This window comes from Suncus etruscus, chromosome 5 (genome assembly GCF_024139225.1).
Source record: "Suncus etruscus isolate mSunEtr1 chromosome 5, mSunEtr1.pri.cur, whole genome shotgun sequence".
Taxonomy (NCBI): domain Eukaryota; kingdom Metazoa; phylum Chordata; class Mammalia; order Eulipotyphla; family Soricidae; genus Suncus; species Suncus etruscus.
This window is the reverse complement of record NC_064852.1, coordinates 84,298,760-84,315,558: the sequence shown is the minus strand read 5'-3', so window position 1 is coordinate 84,315,558 and position 16,799 is coordinate 84,298,760. Positions and strand designations below refer to the sequence as shown.

Below are 16,799 nucleotides of genomic sequence, written 5' to 3'. Positions count from 1 at the left end.
ATATTTTTCTCCACAGATAGCTCCTTTTTGTCTTTGAAAGATCTTTTGTTTGGGCTTTGTCTTCTCCCTTCTCAGATCTCTCAACTCCCACAATTTCACAAGCAGATCTTGCAGCAACTCTGATCTCACCTTTGCTGGCTACCTTGGCCATGCCAACTCAGTATCTCAGTAATCTTCTACCCAGTCAAGATATCTGTAGTTTAATGCCTTAATGTTCCCCAACCACTAGTACCACTGACACAACTATTGGTTGCTAGAGTCAGAAACCATATTTTTCTTTCGGTTTTCTATCCCTCACATCGAATAAGATACTTAGTCCTATAATACGGCAACTTGTACTTTTATACAGTATGCTCTCTATTTCTCATTATAGCTCCAAACTTATATTTTTATACAATATAGCTCTCTATTTCTCATTATGTCTCCAAATGTGTCATTGAATACTATCAGGAATTCCAAGTTGTTCCATTTTCTTATATTCTGACCTGTGATCTGCATAGTTTTAATTAATCTACTAGAGTGAACTTTCCAACATAAGCATTCAATAACAATGTTTTAATGGCCCATTATAACTTTATTCTGATGAACCTTACAATTGTACTGGAATTTTTTCATTGATAATAGAATACTTTACATAACATGTTATCCAGTGCCCCTACATCTTTTCACTTCTCTCATTTTATCTACCTGAGTAACTCACTTATCTTGTAAATTGCATCTCTTTCCTAAATTAAATCTACTTTATCACCAGTACATAAACCTAAGCTCTTTTTTCTTGATCTTACAGCACTTGTGCTCACAATAGCTACTTTTTATCTCTGCACTGCCCCGTAAGATTTTTAGGCAGATAACAAAAATTTCAAGTCAGGTTCCTTTCTTTTTGTTACCAGTGTACAATATAAGGCCTGGCTACCTTACATGACTAAAAACTATTTTTCTGGAAATTCAGCAAGTTCCTGAAGGAAATAGTATATCTATTTTTGGGATCAGATTCAGGTTGTAAAGTTAGCCTTAAAAGAAGCTTAGCTTCTTCTAATCTTAAGTTTAAGCATTAGTGGAAAGACGCTTGACATTGGCTAAGAAATCTTAACAAGTAAGAAAGGGTAAGGAAATTCGAGGATTAACAGGATAAAAATAGACTTGATTTGCAAAGACAGAGGACTTAGGGAATAGGTTCAAGAATTTTAAAGGAGTGGGTAAACATTTTAAAAAGCTGTTACAATAAATGTGTTACGGAGTCAATTTGATATGAGTAAAATGGAAGTTTGAATGTTTTGCTGGGGTACAGTCATGTAAATAAATTTATAAATTGAGAATAAATTTCAAGTTGTTCTTGGAAATATAACCTTGAGTACCTATAGTCAATGGTCAAACAACCCTTATGCCTTTGACTAATAATTGAACTTATACTTAAATTATATATATTGGCTGAATACATCCAAATTAATGATTCTACTTTGTATTCTAGCATCAAACATGCTGCCTCTTTTGATTTATTAATTGAATAATTTGTAACTTACCATTAGTTTACTATTTTCCATTTGAAATACTAAATTTTTGATGACTGCTTAAAATTTTACTTTTCTTATTTTGTCATCATAGACACCTGATAAGAAAATTGTATAAAAGAGTATTTATCTTAGATATAAAGTGTTTTTATTTTTATTAGTCAAAAATCTGATTGTTACCTTTATGTCTTTTTATTCAGTGCCCTTTTATTCTATGAGAAATAGGGACATTGAAATTTACATGCAAAGTTTACTATGAATGCTACTTTTCTAAGAATGAAATTATATATTGGGGACATAGATAAGGAAGGGATTTGATCTGAATGTGACTAGCCCAGTTTGATCCCCAGTACCACAAATGGCCCCCACAAACTGCCAGCTATGATCCCTGAGCACAAGCAGCAGTGTCAGTAGTAAGCCTTGAGAACCTCTGGGTGTGGTGAACAATAAATTGTTAGCTTTGCAATTTTAACTTGAAATGATGTTTCTTATAGTTCAAATATCAAGTTCATTATGTTTTTAAATGGCAGCCACAGAAGGCAAAGCAGTGCTTCCCAAGTTGTGGTTTATGAATCACTTTCATGAGACTCATTGGAATGCTTGATAGAAATTCAAGTTCATAGAGTCTAGCCTAGTTGAAATAGGAGACCAGATTATATATGTTCGTTATTCATAGAACTCTAAATAAATTTTGTCACACTGAAATTTGAGAACCAAAGTAGTATGTGGTTAAAAATTTCATATTTGAAGGCACTCTAACATGGTTCAAAGTATTCCTACCATTTACTAGTAGAATCATCATTTTAGAGAAAAAATTATTTTTAACTTGCTTCAATCTTTAATTAGGCACTGTGAATTATAATACTGTTACTATTTTCAGGCATACAGTGTTCCATCATCACATTCATAATCGAAGTGTCAGTCTTTGGTTACTCTACCAATATCCCTTCGGTGAGAGAATTTCCTCCCCCCAAACCCTCACCACATCACCTTAGCAAACAGTTCTTTATACTATCTTGGTCTGTTACTATTCACTAATTTTTATTCCCTTGCTATATTCTTTTATATCCTACACAGGAGAAAGATCATTGTCTATTTATTGCTCTCCTTGTAATTAACTTCATGCAGCATGGTGCCCCTTAGTTCCATCTGTATAGCATCAAACTATAGGATTTCCTCTTTTCTTATAGCTGAGTAGTATCCTATTGTGTATATATACAATAGTTTCTTTATCACTAAACTATTCTTGGAAACGTGAGTCACTTTCAGTTCTTGTGACTAGGGCTGCAGTGAATATAAAGTACAAAATTGGTTTTGAATAAATATTTTGGAGTTCTTGGGTTAGGTGCCAAAAGTAGAATCACTAGATCATACAGAAAATCATTTTTTCACTTTTTGACAAGTTTCATACTTGTCACAGAAGTTCACATTCTTACCATTAATGAATCCTTATTCACTACATCCCCACCAATATTGGCTGTGTCTATAATTTTTTTTATGTTTGCCAGACTTAATAGTGTGAGGTGAGATCTCATTGTAATTTGATTTTCAGTTCCCTGGTGATAAGTAGTGAAGAACACTTCTTCATATACCCAATAGCCATCTCTGTGACTTATTTGAGGAAGTATCTACTCAGCTGCTCTTCCCAATTTTTGATGTGTTTTGAGAAATTTTAACTTGCTATATACCTCTTTACTTATTAATATGAATATCAATAGTATATACTTCAAAAGGCAATTTAAAGGAAAAGTGGAATAATGCAGGTCAAGTACAAAGCACAAATCTTGCTGCACATGAAGGCTCAATAAAAGTTATTTTGATACATTATGGTTGGAATAGTTTTAGTCTGGCAATAAAATGAAATATAGTCAAATGGATATCAAACACTTTTTACTTACTATCTGGCCATTGTCCAAAGCTTATTGATGCTTTATGCTGCAAGAATCCTCCTGTTGGTAGTGGTAGTTTTCAGCTTTATTATATTTGAAATTATCTGAAAGCTACTGGAAAGTAGTATCAATACAGTACATCCTTGCATCATTTAGGAAGGTTGAGGCTATTTATATTAGGCACATGATAATTTATTTCACAAATTTGCTAATTAAACCCCTCTAATTAATTTTTTAGGACACAGTGAAGCATTCTGATTAACTGCTTAGCATTTTTAGCAGATTATATCCTACCAGACAAAAATATGCCTCTTTCACATTTGGTGTCTTTTCTCTCATCTCAGTGGTAGTAGGCAAATTGTGACCATATGTTCTCTACATTCTCCTCACTATAACTTCACCAGCACTAATGATATTTATGTACCCCTGAGCTACAAACCTGCTCTAGGTAAATGTATTTACTCAGTAAAGAACATAAGTTTTAGAAAACTGCAATAATAGAGTGCCTACAGCAAACTAAATAGTGTTTATGCATTCTTTCATGTTTTCATTAAGTAGATACTTCCTGAATGTTGAAATTCTCAGGAAAATAACTACATTCAAATGAACTTGCATTGCAAAATAAAAATCAACAGGAAATTCTAAATCAAGATTATAAATGTAATAGCAACTCTTAGCTGTTAAAAGTAGTTTAAATCAAATAATTTATAAGATTTCTGATAGAAATAACACCATTTTTCTTTTGTATAAGGATTGTAGCTTTTGCCAAACAATCAATTGTCTCCTTTTTTGTGAAGAGTGCTTTTAATTTCAGATAATACAATGCCTGACTAAATAAAGCCTTGAACAATAAGAGCATTTAATTATTTTCACAATAAACAGTTTTAGTGAGCAGATGTCAAAATTATGGACATTAGTGATTGTCTTCCAGTTCTCTTGACTTTGCCCTAACTGGCCACAGTGCTCTCACCAATGGTCCCATCAAGAAATAAGCAAGAACAAAAATCAGTGCTTGCTCCTAAATAATGATGCCAGTGTTGAATTTACCTGGAATTTCACCTAAGCAAAAGAGCCTCGAGCCATCATGATCAGATTAGATCCATCACAATCCAGTTCCTAAAATGTAGTATAAAGTTTTTTTCTTCTGAAATAATAATCCAATAATAATAATAATAATCAATAATCAAATAATCCAGGGTTATTTTAGATGCTGAAAAGGAAAAGGTCATTTGGGTAGAAAGTAAATGCTGTGCAGCATCTGCCAGTTTGCTGTTAGCCCCTGACAGTATGTCTAACAAAATTCTCCATTTAAAAAAATTAGCATTTTGAGTGCAGAGCCATGAGTAACCCCTGAACACCACCTGGTGTGGACCCAAAAGAAAACAAAGACAAAAAATCGACACACTTGAAGTATTTGCCTCACAGAGAACAGCATTTTAAGAGGGTACTAAGTTTCACACATAGAAACAAATTCAGTATAAGTTCAATCTTCCAGTCTTTGTTCTCTGTACTCCTTTGAATTTCAGTGAATTTACCTTTATTTAATACACTACTCTTAAGTCTCAAATACTTAATGTATTCCAGGAGATGAGAATTTCTCTCCTCTCTGAGGTTAACAGTAAAATTTTTCTCTGCCCTTGGAGCTTATAGGCCACTTGCTGCAGATTACTTATTTTAATTTGTTGTTAAGGTTACCTTGCTAAAAGTACTAATCTTTTTATTTTCATGCAGTTTTGGACTCAATGAAAACAGTTTAGCAAGAAGCACTTATTCATTGTAGAGACAGAATCCTTTTTTTTTATTGACTTTGGGAGCACATCTTGGACAATTAAACAATATCATTTATCAGAAAATATTTAGGATTTGGTTGAGCAGTGCCTCATTTTTGTATTTCTCCTTTCACTTATTAAGTGATGGTGCTGTATGTACATACTACTTTTCATTTGTGCACATGATGTGGATTCTAGACTGGTTGGTAAATTTCAAGACTGCAATATGCATGTTTTAATGAAAAATGAACTATGATTTCCGGAGAAAGATCTGGTTCAGTCTTGTCGCACTTCCAGATGTGCACCTGGTCCTTTATTATGTTTCACATAAAAAAGCTGCTGGGGATCTTTCTGATAGTACCTTATTAATGAATCAAGGTACTATAAGATGTATATTAAAAGATAGAGAAGAATCATAATTATGGCAATATTGCCAAATAGCTTAAAAATGGAAAATTAAACCAGGAACCTAGCTGCTAAAATGTGAACATTGTGTTTCTCTTTAATTTGCTGTTGTCTTGGAACCTAGCTGTTTATGCACTCCTTTCACCTTCTGTTGCTTGTCTAAGTGCCAACTTCTTTCCCAAAGGTGTTCAGTGACTAATGCTTTGGTTCCAAGCCAAATGTCTATTTCTAGGCAGCTCTTCTACAAGTCTTAATTAAACTTTAATGTCAAGTCGAAGTTTACTTTTAGAACCTCTTAGGTTTCTTCAGTTGTGACATGATTACTGCACAGCAGGGAGGATATGGGGCAGCCACATTCCTGGGCAGAGCAACTCTGTCACTTAACACAGCATCACCCAGAGCACTTGCACTTAACTGACAAAAACAAAACAAAACAAAGGTTTTCAACACAAAAAGGAGTAAATCCTTTTCCTTCTCTTAAGTGTTGATAGAAATAGCACAGTCACTGGGTAGTCTTTAAATGATAGCCATGTTTGGAGTTACTTGCTTAACTTATTACACATCCTTCTAGAAGTATCTAATGTCTAAACTCCAAGGAGCAAAAATCTAGAGATGTTAAAATAATCTAGAGTGTGTTCTTCATTCATTTCTCTTCAGTGTCTTGAGTACCAACCAAGGGAATAGTCTGGAGAATTGTTTTCACTAATGGTACATTTTCTGCTGCCTGAAATAATTAAGGTTCTAGTAATGACAGAACCCACAGTGATTTGCTGTATGTTTATTTTGAAATTAATTATGCTTATTAACTTGCTCTATGGCAAAAGTGGCAAGTTTTTTCCATGAAAGGATCGCTAGGTTAGGTGGGACAGTCACCTCTACCTTCAGCTTGGCCTTGACATTCAGGTATCAACCCTGGAGAATGCCCATGACTGCATCCGCATGGACTTACCAAACTATACTGTTTTGAATGAACTTCACACATAAAATTTTGAACCTTCTTGCATTTTGTGTTGACGTTCTGTTGAACATTTTTATCTTACATAAAAAGGACCACATATTCTAGCCACCCTGGGAGTGAGGGAAGAGGAAATGGGAGGTAGGACAAAAACGGAGGTGTAGGGAGGACAATCTGGTGATGGGAATCCCCCCTGATTTTATGTAAATATGTACCTAAAACGTTATTGTCAACAATATGTAAGTCACTATGATCAAAATAAAAATTATATTTAAAAAAAGTGGTTCCTTATGATAGATTTTGCTAATTAAAGAAAGTATAAATATCATTATATCTAGTTGCCATAATCAGTCAGTCAGTAATTTTACATGATTAGTTCTGGAGCTAGAGAATAGCACAATGGGTAAGTCATTTGCCTTGCATACAGTCAACATGGATTCAATCCCCAGCAACTCATATCCCTCATGCCTGTCAGGAATTTTTTTTTTTTGGCTTTTGGGCCACACCCGGCAGTGCTCAGGGGTTACTCCTGGCTGTCTGCTCAAAAATAGCTCCTGGCAGGCACGGGGGACCATATGGACACCGGGATTCGAACCAACCACCTTTAGTCCTGGATCAGCTGCTTGCAAGGCAAACGCTGCTGTGCTATCTCTCCGGGCACCAGGAATAATTTTTAAGCATAGAGCCATAAATAACTCCTGAGTGCTGCCTGGCATGGCCCTAAAACTAAAATAAATAATTAACTCTGGGTTTAAAAACTAAAAAATATTTGTTCACAGATTAACTGATACAACACAATACATATATACATATATGCCTCACATATATACACATATATATACCAAAATAATAGTTTCAGATGAAAATTGTCAAAATTCTCAATGATAGCAAAAACCAAAACCAAATACAAATAAGCAAAATTTGTTCCCTTTTTAGTATTGATGTTGGTATCAATTTGTTAGCTAATATAAGTCACCCCTAAACATTAAATTACTTGAATGGAGTATGGATCATTGAATTATGTAATAATATAATCATGTAACACCTGAAATTTGTATATATTATAGGGCAGAATAGAACATCAAGGCCTCAAGTTGACAGTATCTACAGTGATGATTTCAGAAACTTTTATCACTTAGTCAATAATTTCTTCGATTTTTGCTTATGTTTCTTTGGTATCACCCAAAATTTAAAAATGTTGAATATACTTGGATGCCACACATATTTTTTGTTGTTGTTTTTTGGGTCACACCTGGAAGCACACAGGGGTTACTCCTGGCTCTGTGCTCAGAAATTGTTCCTAGCTGGCTCAGGGGGCCATATGGAATGCTGAGATTTGAACCACTGTCTATCCTGGACTGCGTGCAAGGAAAAGGCCCTACTGCTATGCTATCTCTCTGGCCCACCACACATGTTTTTGAACACTATGTTGCCAGGATCATTTTGTTTGGGTGCCATAACTGAATATACTCAGGGATTACACCTTTAAGGGATGCAAGGGAGATCAATGCAAGGGAAATCAATGCAGAGATGCAATATGAGATCCAGGGATCAAAACTGGATTGTCTGTGCACCTGGGGGGCTCTTTTTAAAGTCAACTTGTTTTTATTTGTTTATAATCACTTTATTAAAGCCCCATGGTTAAAAATTGTTCATGATTGAGCTTCTGTCATAGAGTTTACACCACTCTACATCAGTGTACTTTTCCTATCACCACACCAATGAACCCAGCTTCCCTGCAACCCCACCTCCTGTCTCTGAGACAGGCATTTTACTTCTCTCTCTCTTCTTTCTCTCTCTCTTTATTCTCTTTATCTTTTTTGACACTGTAATTTGCAGTATTGTTAATAAAAGAGTACCATGCATATCACTTTATTCCCTTTTAGCACCCAGTTTATGTCCAGAGTGAACATTTCCAACTTTCATTGTCATTCCTAGTGGCTCCACTATGCCCTAATTGCACCCCACACATACACACACTCTTTGTGGCAAGCTTCCTACTGTGGGCTGGTCCTCCTGGCCTTTATCTCTATTGTCTCTGGATATTATTACCATATTTACTATCTTTTATTTTTCTCTTATCCCACAATGGATGAGATTATTCAATGTCTTTCTTTCCCTCTGACTCATTTTAACCAGCATAATAATCTGTTTTTATTCTCATGGTGAGTTTTTCATATTAATATTTTTGTTCATGATAAACAGAAGATGAGATCCTTATTTCTAAAAAACAAACTAATAAATATTACTTGATTTTAGGCCACATGAAAATAAAACCTACCTTGCTGTTGGAAGTATGAAGACTTTAATGTTGAATGTGTCCTTGTTTAATGCTGGAGATGATGCCTATGAAACAACTCTCCATATCCAACTACCCTCAGGTCTTTATTTCATAAAGATTTTAGACCTGGTGAGTATCAAAAAACCCTAAAATATCAAGCTGTTATTTGATATTTTACTTAATTCTAAAAGTGTAAATGGTATAAATTACTTCATCAACTTGAGGTATAAATTCTTGAAGAATGAGCCCTGATATTCATATTTTTTAGTCAGGCATACAATGATTTAGGGTTTTCTCTATATCCCTGATTAAAATAAGATGTTTAAAATATAAATGTCAAAAATTAGCCCAGATTTTCTATTTTTTAATGCTGCTATAAGAAAAATTACTCAATTATATGAGCAAGAGGCTTAGATGCCATAGCTTTCTCATTGGAACATCAACATCTATTTCTGTGATAATGCTTCTCTTGCTTGGGGCTAGAAATCCTTCACAAATTATAAAATTTTGGTTTTAGATTTCTGGAAGATTTATCTTTTCCTGAAAAGGGTAGAGCACCTGGAGATGTAAAAACAGGAACAAAAAATAACAGAAAATAAACACTGTATCTCAGTTGTGAACATTTGAATCTTGCAGTGAAGTATATGTAAGGATGATTGCAAAGAGAAAAGCCTCCATTATTTTTTTTTCTTTTGTTGCTTTTCTATCCCTTATGAAAAGAGCCCATCCTTTGTGCTGCTGTGGTTTTGATTATGGGATTTTTTGTTTGTTTGTTTTTTATTTGGGGTCATAGTTGGTGATGCTCAGGGCTTACACCTAGCTCTGCACTCAGGAATCAATCCTGACAATGATTAAGATATCATTTGCACTGCCAGAGCTTGAAGCTGCATCAACCACATGCATGGCAATCACCCTACCTGCTCTGGCAATAGTTAATTTTTGATCAATAACATCTCGTCACATCAAAGAGAAAGGACTTTTACTTCTCTTAACTAACTATTCATTTTCTCAAGAGACTTGGGGGGGTCAGAGAGAGAGTGAATTAATTAAGATACCTTGTACATAGCCAACCTCTGCTCAGTGGTCCACATATAGTCACAAAACACTGCCAGGAGTCAACTCTTAGCACCACCTACCCCCCCCCCCAGAAAGGTGGTGAGAGTTTATTTGCTGTAGAAAAAAGGATAACTCAGATATCCAAGTACATGGGCATCTGTATACAGATTTATTTCATATATATGCATATAGGGATAAGTTTACCTGAGAGATTATGATTTGACTATGACATCTATATGTCCAATTGTAAAGTTATTTTGATTAAATGCTATAAATGTGTTATATAAATATATTCTTACTTTTATATCATATGGAAGCAGGTCAATAGACTATGGATTTTTACAATACCTACCGTGTAATTTTTTTTTTTTTTTTTTTTTTTTTTTGCCTTGGGAGTACTCTGGGCTTACTCTTGGCTCTACGTTCAGTGATAACACTTAGCAGGCTCAGGTGACCACGTTGGGTGCTGGGTCAGACCTGGGCAAGGCAAGCATTAACCTGCTGCTCTACTTCTCTGGTCCCTACATTGTGGTTTTGCTTTTTAAGGAACTTCAAATTAAATAAGACCTTGAATAATTAAGGAAACAAAAAAATATTGATGAAAACTGCAAGTCCAGGAATTTTTCTGTGTGTAATTTATGTGGGTAATAGAATAGCCTGTTGTAGACATACATATTTAGATAATGTATTTACATTTATGTAATTTATTCAACTTTATTTTTTCTAAAATATACATTAATTCTATAAATAAACAGAAGATAATCTTCCAGAAAAGTTCATTTTTCAGAAATTATTTTCTTTGAAAGAACCATGTTTAAACATATGTTAAAATTTTCTGATTCTCTTCATACGTAAAATAGTTTTATGTTCCTTGTAGGAAGAGAAGCAAATTAACTGTGAAGTAACAGACAACTCTGGCATAGGAAAACTTGTCTGCACTGTTGGTTATATCTATGTGGATCATCTCTCAAAAGTAAGCATTTAGCTATTATATTTCTTGATACTAACACAACTATCATTTGAACCACTGGCTCAAGATCTCAGAGCTTGCGTTTATCTTATCAGTCTTTACGGCTATAAAAGGGGGGAGTGGAGCACATGCTTATGTCAAAATGGGCATACAAATGTGTCGATCAGGATTCTGCTCCCCATCTCACCCTTATTCCACACTTCCCCCACCCCACCCCAGGTGGTCCTATCTGCCAGGCATGTTACCTCTGCTATACAAAAAGGTGTTTCTGGCAAGAGTCCTCACTCAAGTTGTTAAAGCATCTCTAATTTTGTCAGTGTGGACCCGCTTGTATACATTCAAAAGAGTCTTTGTCTCTCTGTCACCCTGGAAATGAAAGTGCTTTAAAGCTGCTCCAAGCCCAGAGCTTTTCCAAAGCTGGCTGCCCAGGTGGGAAGTGACCGATGACCCAATAACATAGTTTCAAAGATGCATTCACAATTCAGATATTATTTTAGGCATTTTTTAAATGGGCTTTCTTTTCTGTTTTTACAGACAGATATTAGCTTTCTCCTGGATGCAAGCTCGCTCAGCAGAGCAGAAGAAGACCTCAACATCACTATGCATGCTTCCTGGTACAGCTAGTGTGAAAAACATGATTTCACTAAAGAAAATGACCTTTGACTGGGTGGGGAGAAAACCTTAGGGAGACTTATGGAGCTGTGATCCACTGTGTCGAGGGGGAAATATCCCTTACATGAATCTAGACACAAACATAAAAATCTCTAACATAGAAGCATGTCATAGTTCAGAGGAGAAGAGCAAATTTATGTCAATTCTTTTTTTGTTTGATTGTTTTTGTTTTTGTTTTTGGGCCACACCCGTTTGACGCTCAGGGGTTATTCCTGGCTGTGCGCTCAGAAATCGCCCCTGGCTTGGGGGGACCATATGGGACACCGGGGGATCGAACTGTGGTCCGTCCTACGCTAGCGCTTGCAAGGCAGACACCTTACCTCTAGCGCCACCTTCCTGGCCCCATCAATTCTTACAAAACTGTTTCTCCTTTTATTCTCCACTCTCCCATAAAAAATAAAAATAAAATGTTGTTCCATACCCCCATGTGCTCTGAAGAAGGGCAGGGGCCAATATGCAGTGCCAGTGATCAAACCAAAGTCTCCTGAATGTGAGACATATACTGGCCCTTTAAATGATCTTTCTGGTCCAACCCCAAAGAATTTACTTAAACTATTCTCCAAGTATCCTAGGTTCTGTATGCACTAAACTGAATTGTCTTAAAATGATTTTATGCTGGGTGAACTCTAACAGGGTGTTTTCTATTTTTTTTTTTTTTTAGTGAAAATGAAGGAGACGTAGACAGTCTCAAGGACAACAAAGCCTCGATAACGTTACCACTGAAGTATGAGGTGATGCTCGGTGTACATGGGTGAGTAAAGGCCAAGGCTTCTAAACCAAGAGCTGATCTTAAATTCTGTTGTTTTTCACATTCATAATAAAAATCATATTTGTTTATGTTGTAAGAGGATCTTATAGTACTTCTGACTCTTGACAATGGCTTGAAGTTGCAATCCTTCACTTAGTTGTTCATCATTTTAATTTAATCTGTAACAGTAACTTAGAGCCCATCAAACCGGTGTCCAATTGCAGGAATTTTCTCAGCAAAAGTGCCTGATAAGCCTCAAAAGATTTTAGTCAGTCTTTGAGCTGTATAGTACAGGCCTCAGACCCTAAGGGATGTGAAGTATATCATTTACAGAATTAGACTCAGTGAATGACAAGTTCAAAGAAGTGTGAGCTTGGTCAAATCACCGTTCCCCAAAAACCAAATCTGCCTGTGTTACAAATGGATGATATGTGAGATCCAGCTAAACTCCCCATATTCATTCTTTCATGCCCAGGATTTAGGGACTTCCTCTTCCACAGTGTCAAAGGAATCTTTCTTGAATTGTTACGAGTTTAGTCATTATTTGAGTGGATCTCCTCTGATTTGGAAAGAGTTGTGTGAGAAAAGAATGAATGAAATATTTGTATGAAATTTTTTAATGATTTTACTGAAAATTATTCACATTATTAGTTCTTTTTCAAAGCTATCGGTAGAAGATATAGAATAGATGAACGTTGCTATTACTAGAAATATAAACTGACCATTTTAATTATTTATAAAGATGGTTTATAATTACCTAAGCAGAAAATACCAGTGTCTTAAACTAATGGAGTGGAGTAATGCTAGAAATTGTAGGAGAAAGCCATTCAAATGAGAGAAAAATAGTAAAGAGCCTTGGGTATGCAAGAAAACTGGCTTGCATATCTCCTGGTTTTGAATATTGGAATAATTTCTACTTGATTGTCTTAGGATGATTGAATTCCTGTTTTGTCATTGAACATGCCCTTTTATTTTGGAAAAAGCATGCTCTGCAATTATTAAGCTGCCAAAATCTACATTGAATATTTTGAATTGCTCTCCTATATATTGGATCTCTAATCTGGTGTTACTTAATATTAGCTGCCAAACATAAGCTACTTGTGGATTCAGAAAACATTTCTTTTTTTTTTTGAAGTTATAAAGAAAAGAGATTTTTTTTATTAGTTTAATGTTATTCTAGGTTTAGAGGTGTAATAGGTCTCAACAGAAAACATTTCTTAAAGCTCATTACTCATCATAAAAATTTGATCATAGCCTGCAGGTTTGTATATATGTATATATACACATATATATGCACAAGATGAATAATCATCTGAAAAAATTTGCTAAGTTTATTGGTATTTGAACCATTTCCAAGACTTGAAGCTCATTAAAAATAACCAGCAAAAATTAATGAATGGAAAGTACGTCAGAATTATGTAAAAGAGATGTGGTATGGGATAAATATTGAAATCCTAGGGATAAACTAAGAATTTCCTCTGTCAAATTTACATTGAACCATTTAAAACTGAGATAAAATAAATGGTTTGCCAAATTGATCAGTCAGTGATAGGAAAGTATGCAAACTGATGAGAAGAGATTAAAAAGAAATTCACCTGAGTACACACAGCTTTCTAATTTTAGTATATTTTTACTAAGATGGCTAGTTTACCAAAAAACTAAAGCTGTTCTAATGTTTAGAATGTATTACAGGTTATAGTGTATTTGAAAGAGATCCTATAATCCAGATTAAACAGAAAGATTGTGTTAGCAAATAACATTTATTTTGAAATATTTTAACTTGTTTTCATCAGGTTTGTAAACCCAACTTCATTTGTGTATGGATCAAAGGAAGATGAAACTGAAACATGCATGGAGGAAAAAGTAAACTTCACTTTCCATGTGAGTGGAGAAAATTGTAAAGCACCGATGGTTATTGATGCAATGCAGAGGATACCTTTGTGATTTTCCTCATCAGACAAGCACTGCTGGTCCAGTGAGAGAGAGAGCTACAGCATACAAACTTCTTATTTTCTTGGCTTTTGTTTCTTTTTTTATTATTTGTATTATCCATGTTATTCACGCCCACATCTCTTTATGATTTGAGAAGACTCATGTTGGTACAATAGTAACACCAAACTAGACAAAATTATGAAAGAATTTGAATTATTAAAGATTGACACATAAAACAAGTGTGGCCAAGGAAAGGCATCTTTGGTTGCAAATCAATAAAATCTCTTCTAGCGTCAAGCCCATGGTCTCTTTCAATTGCAATGAAAAGTCTTTTCCATCTTTCCATGAACTTTTTCGTCTTTCCTCAGCCAGCCTTCCAGATCACAAACAACTGTATGACATACAAATAGTGACACGTTGCTTATTAAAACTTTTTGGTTAGTGAAGCATACTTTATTCATTCAGATATATCAATTTACTATTATAAAACAAAGAGTTTTAAAGCAGTGGACATTTTTTCTTTCATTGTGATCTTTGATATAGCTTTAATATTGTTGAGTATTAAATAATTTTTTATTAAATAAATAAATATTAAATAATTGTTTAAGGTTTTTGAATCAAGAAGTACTGCACACATTATTAGGGATATATAACAGTCCATAGATCGAATATAAGTTTTAAATATGTATGTAAAAATTCAATGACATATGAAAAGTATTTTGAATTATTCAAATTTCTTTTCTTCTTATCAGGTCATCAACACTGGTCTTGGCATGGTTCCAAATGTTAGTGTTGAAATCATGATACCAAATTCTTTTATGCCCCAAAATTATGTATTGTTCAACATTTTGGATGTCCAGGTAAAAAGATTTTGTTCTTTCTTTCCAAACTTCTTAAATTTTTTCAGTTACAGGGTTTTCATGCAAGACATTTAATGCAATGCTGGGCATATATAAACTAGGTTTAGAAATCAAACATGTGGGGCCAGAGAGATAGTGCAGGGGGTAGAGCACTTGCCTTGCACCTGAGCTAGAGCTGGATTCATTCCCCAACTTATATAGTCCCTGATACCTGTCAGCAATGATTTTTGCATGCAGAGCCAGGAGTAAAATCTGAGCACTACTTGAATGTGACCGCCCCCCAAAAAAACTATTGATGATAAATAAGTTTATTTTAAAGCAAATATTTTGAAATTCCCTCATTCAAATATGCAACCCCTTTGGGGTTTTGACCCAAGTTTAAGAAGTTAGGCTTTATTAAGTAATATTGCTTATATAGCTAATTCTCTTATTTTCATCATATTTTAGTATATGAATTCACCGTGAATTTTAGGGAGTATACTTTGAATATAAATGGCTTTAGAACTATAGGATCGCAGTGAAAATTTTGCATGATTCATTCTCTGTCATCTTCAATATATTTCTTTTATGATAGGACTTGTGGAAGTAATATGCTTGGCAGAATTATCTATAAAATGTAACACCACTGCTTAATTCATCTTATTTCTTTAGAACCATTTTTTTGGTACACTGATAATTTCATTGGACTATTCACTTTGCAATGAATAAACTTTATTGTAAGTTTGAGTTCTAATATTTTTTAATCTGGATTCCAAATTTCAATAATAGGATATATTGATGTTTTGTGATAAAGCCAAGGAAATGTTTGATTTCATGCTAATGTAAAAAATTACAATTGTCACTTGTTCAATTTTTATAAGGTTAAAGCAATTTAACCAATTTAGTATATATACCAGAAACCAATACTTTGATGAATTTTTTATTTTGCTACAGAAACTGAATGACTTCCTATGACAAACTTTGACATCTTCTCAATTATCTAGATATTTCAGAAGAATACAGGGAGCAAATCTGAGCTTTTAAAACTTGTATAGGCTTTGTGTTTTTTTTCAGTATCAATTAATGGCTTTTTATTTTATAGAGTACTACTGGAGAATGCCTTTATAAGAACTATGAAAGAACCTGTGAATTAGAGCAGCAAAAAGGTGGAATGCAAATCCTGAAAGACATGTACCTATTCTTCTCAAAGACTGATAAAATGCTCTTTGTAAGTTTCAATTTTTAAACCAATTCTAAAAAACAAAGCTAAAGTGCTTAAGATTAAGAATTCCAGAAGACAGGGTATGACCTATAGGTGGCATGTTAGAATGAAAAAAAAAATTCAGGTAATATTGTTGTGTGTAAGGAACATATATTATTAAGGAGATTGAAATAGATTCAGGATTCAATTATGGGCAGTTTCTTCATTTTTTTTTAGCAAATAAACAACAACATAGTTTGGATTTTTGGAGATCAAGATGCTGTTATTAACTGAATATCACTCTTTTTATTTCCTTGTATGAAAAAGAACCATCTTTTTTTGTTGTTTTGTTTGTTTGCTTGGTTTGGGGGCCATACCTGGAAGTGTTCAGGGGTTTCTCCTGGCTCTGTGCTTAGTTATCGATCCTGTCAGGCTTGGAAGACCATATGGGATGCTGGGGATTAAACCTGGGTCCATCCCAGGTCAGTGGCATGCAAGGCAAACGCCCTACCTCTGAGCTATCACTTCAACCCCAAGAACAGCCTTTTTAAAATATAGTGTAGGTAACATAGAT

The 16,799-nt window shown here is 34.5% G+C and overlaps 1 protein-coding gene across 1 annotated transcript in view; it reads left to right on the top strand.

The window, feature by feature from the left end:
• ITGA4 (integrin subunit alpha 4) overlaps positions 1 to 16,799 on the top strand; it is a 93,321-nt gene that overhangs the window by 71,532 nt on the left and 4,990 nt on the right. Inside the window, exons 18-24 of the mRNA XM_049772871.1 lie at positions 8,786 to 8,936; positions 10,741 to 10,836; positions 11,368 to 11,447; positions 12,167 to 12,256; positions 14,047 to 14,134; positions 14,938 to 15,045; positions 16,127 to 16,252. Coding sequence (XP_049628828.1) covers positions 8,786 to 8,936; positions 10,741 to 10,836; positions 11,368 to 11,447; positions 12,167 to 12,256; positions 14,047 to 14,134; positions 14,938 to 15,045; positions 16,127 to 16,252 — 739 coding nt within the window. The remainder of the gene's footprint in view (positions 1 to 8,785; positions 8,937 to 10,740; positions 10,837 to 11,367; positions 11,448 to 12,166; positions 12,257 to 14,046; positions 14,135 to 14,937; positions 15,046 to 16,126; positions 16,253 to 16,799) is intronic.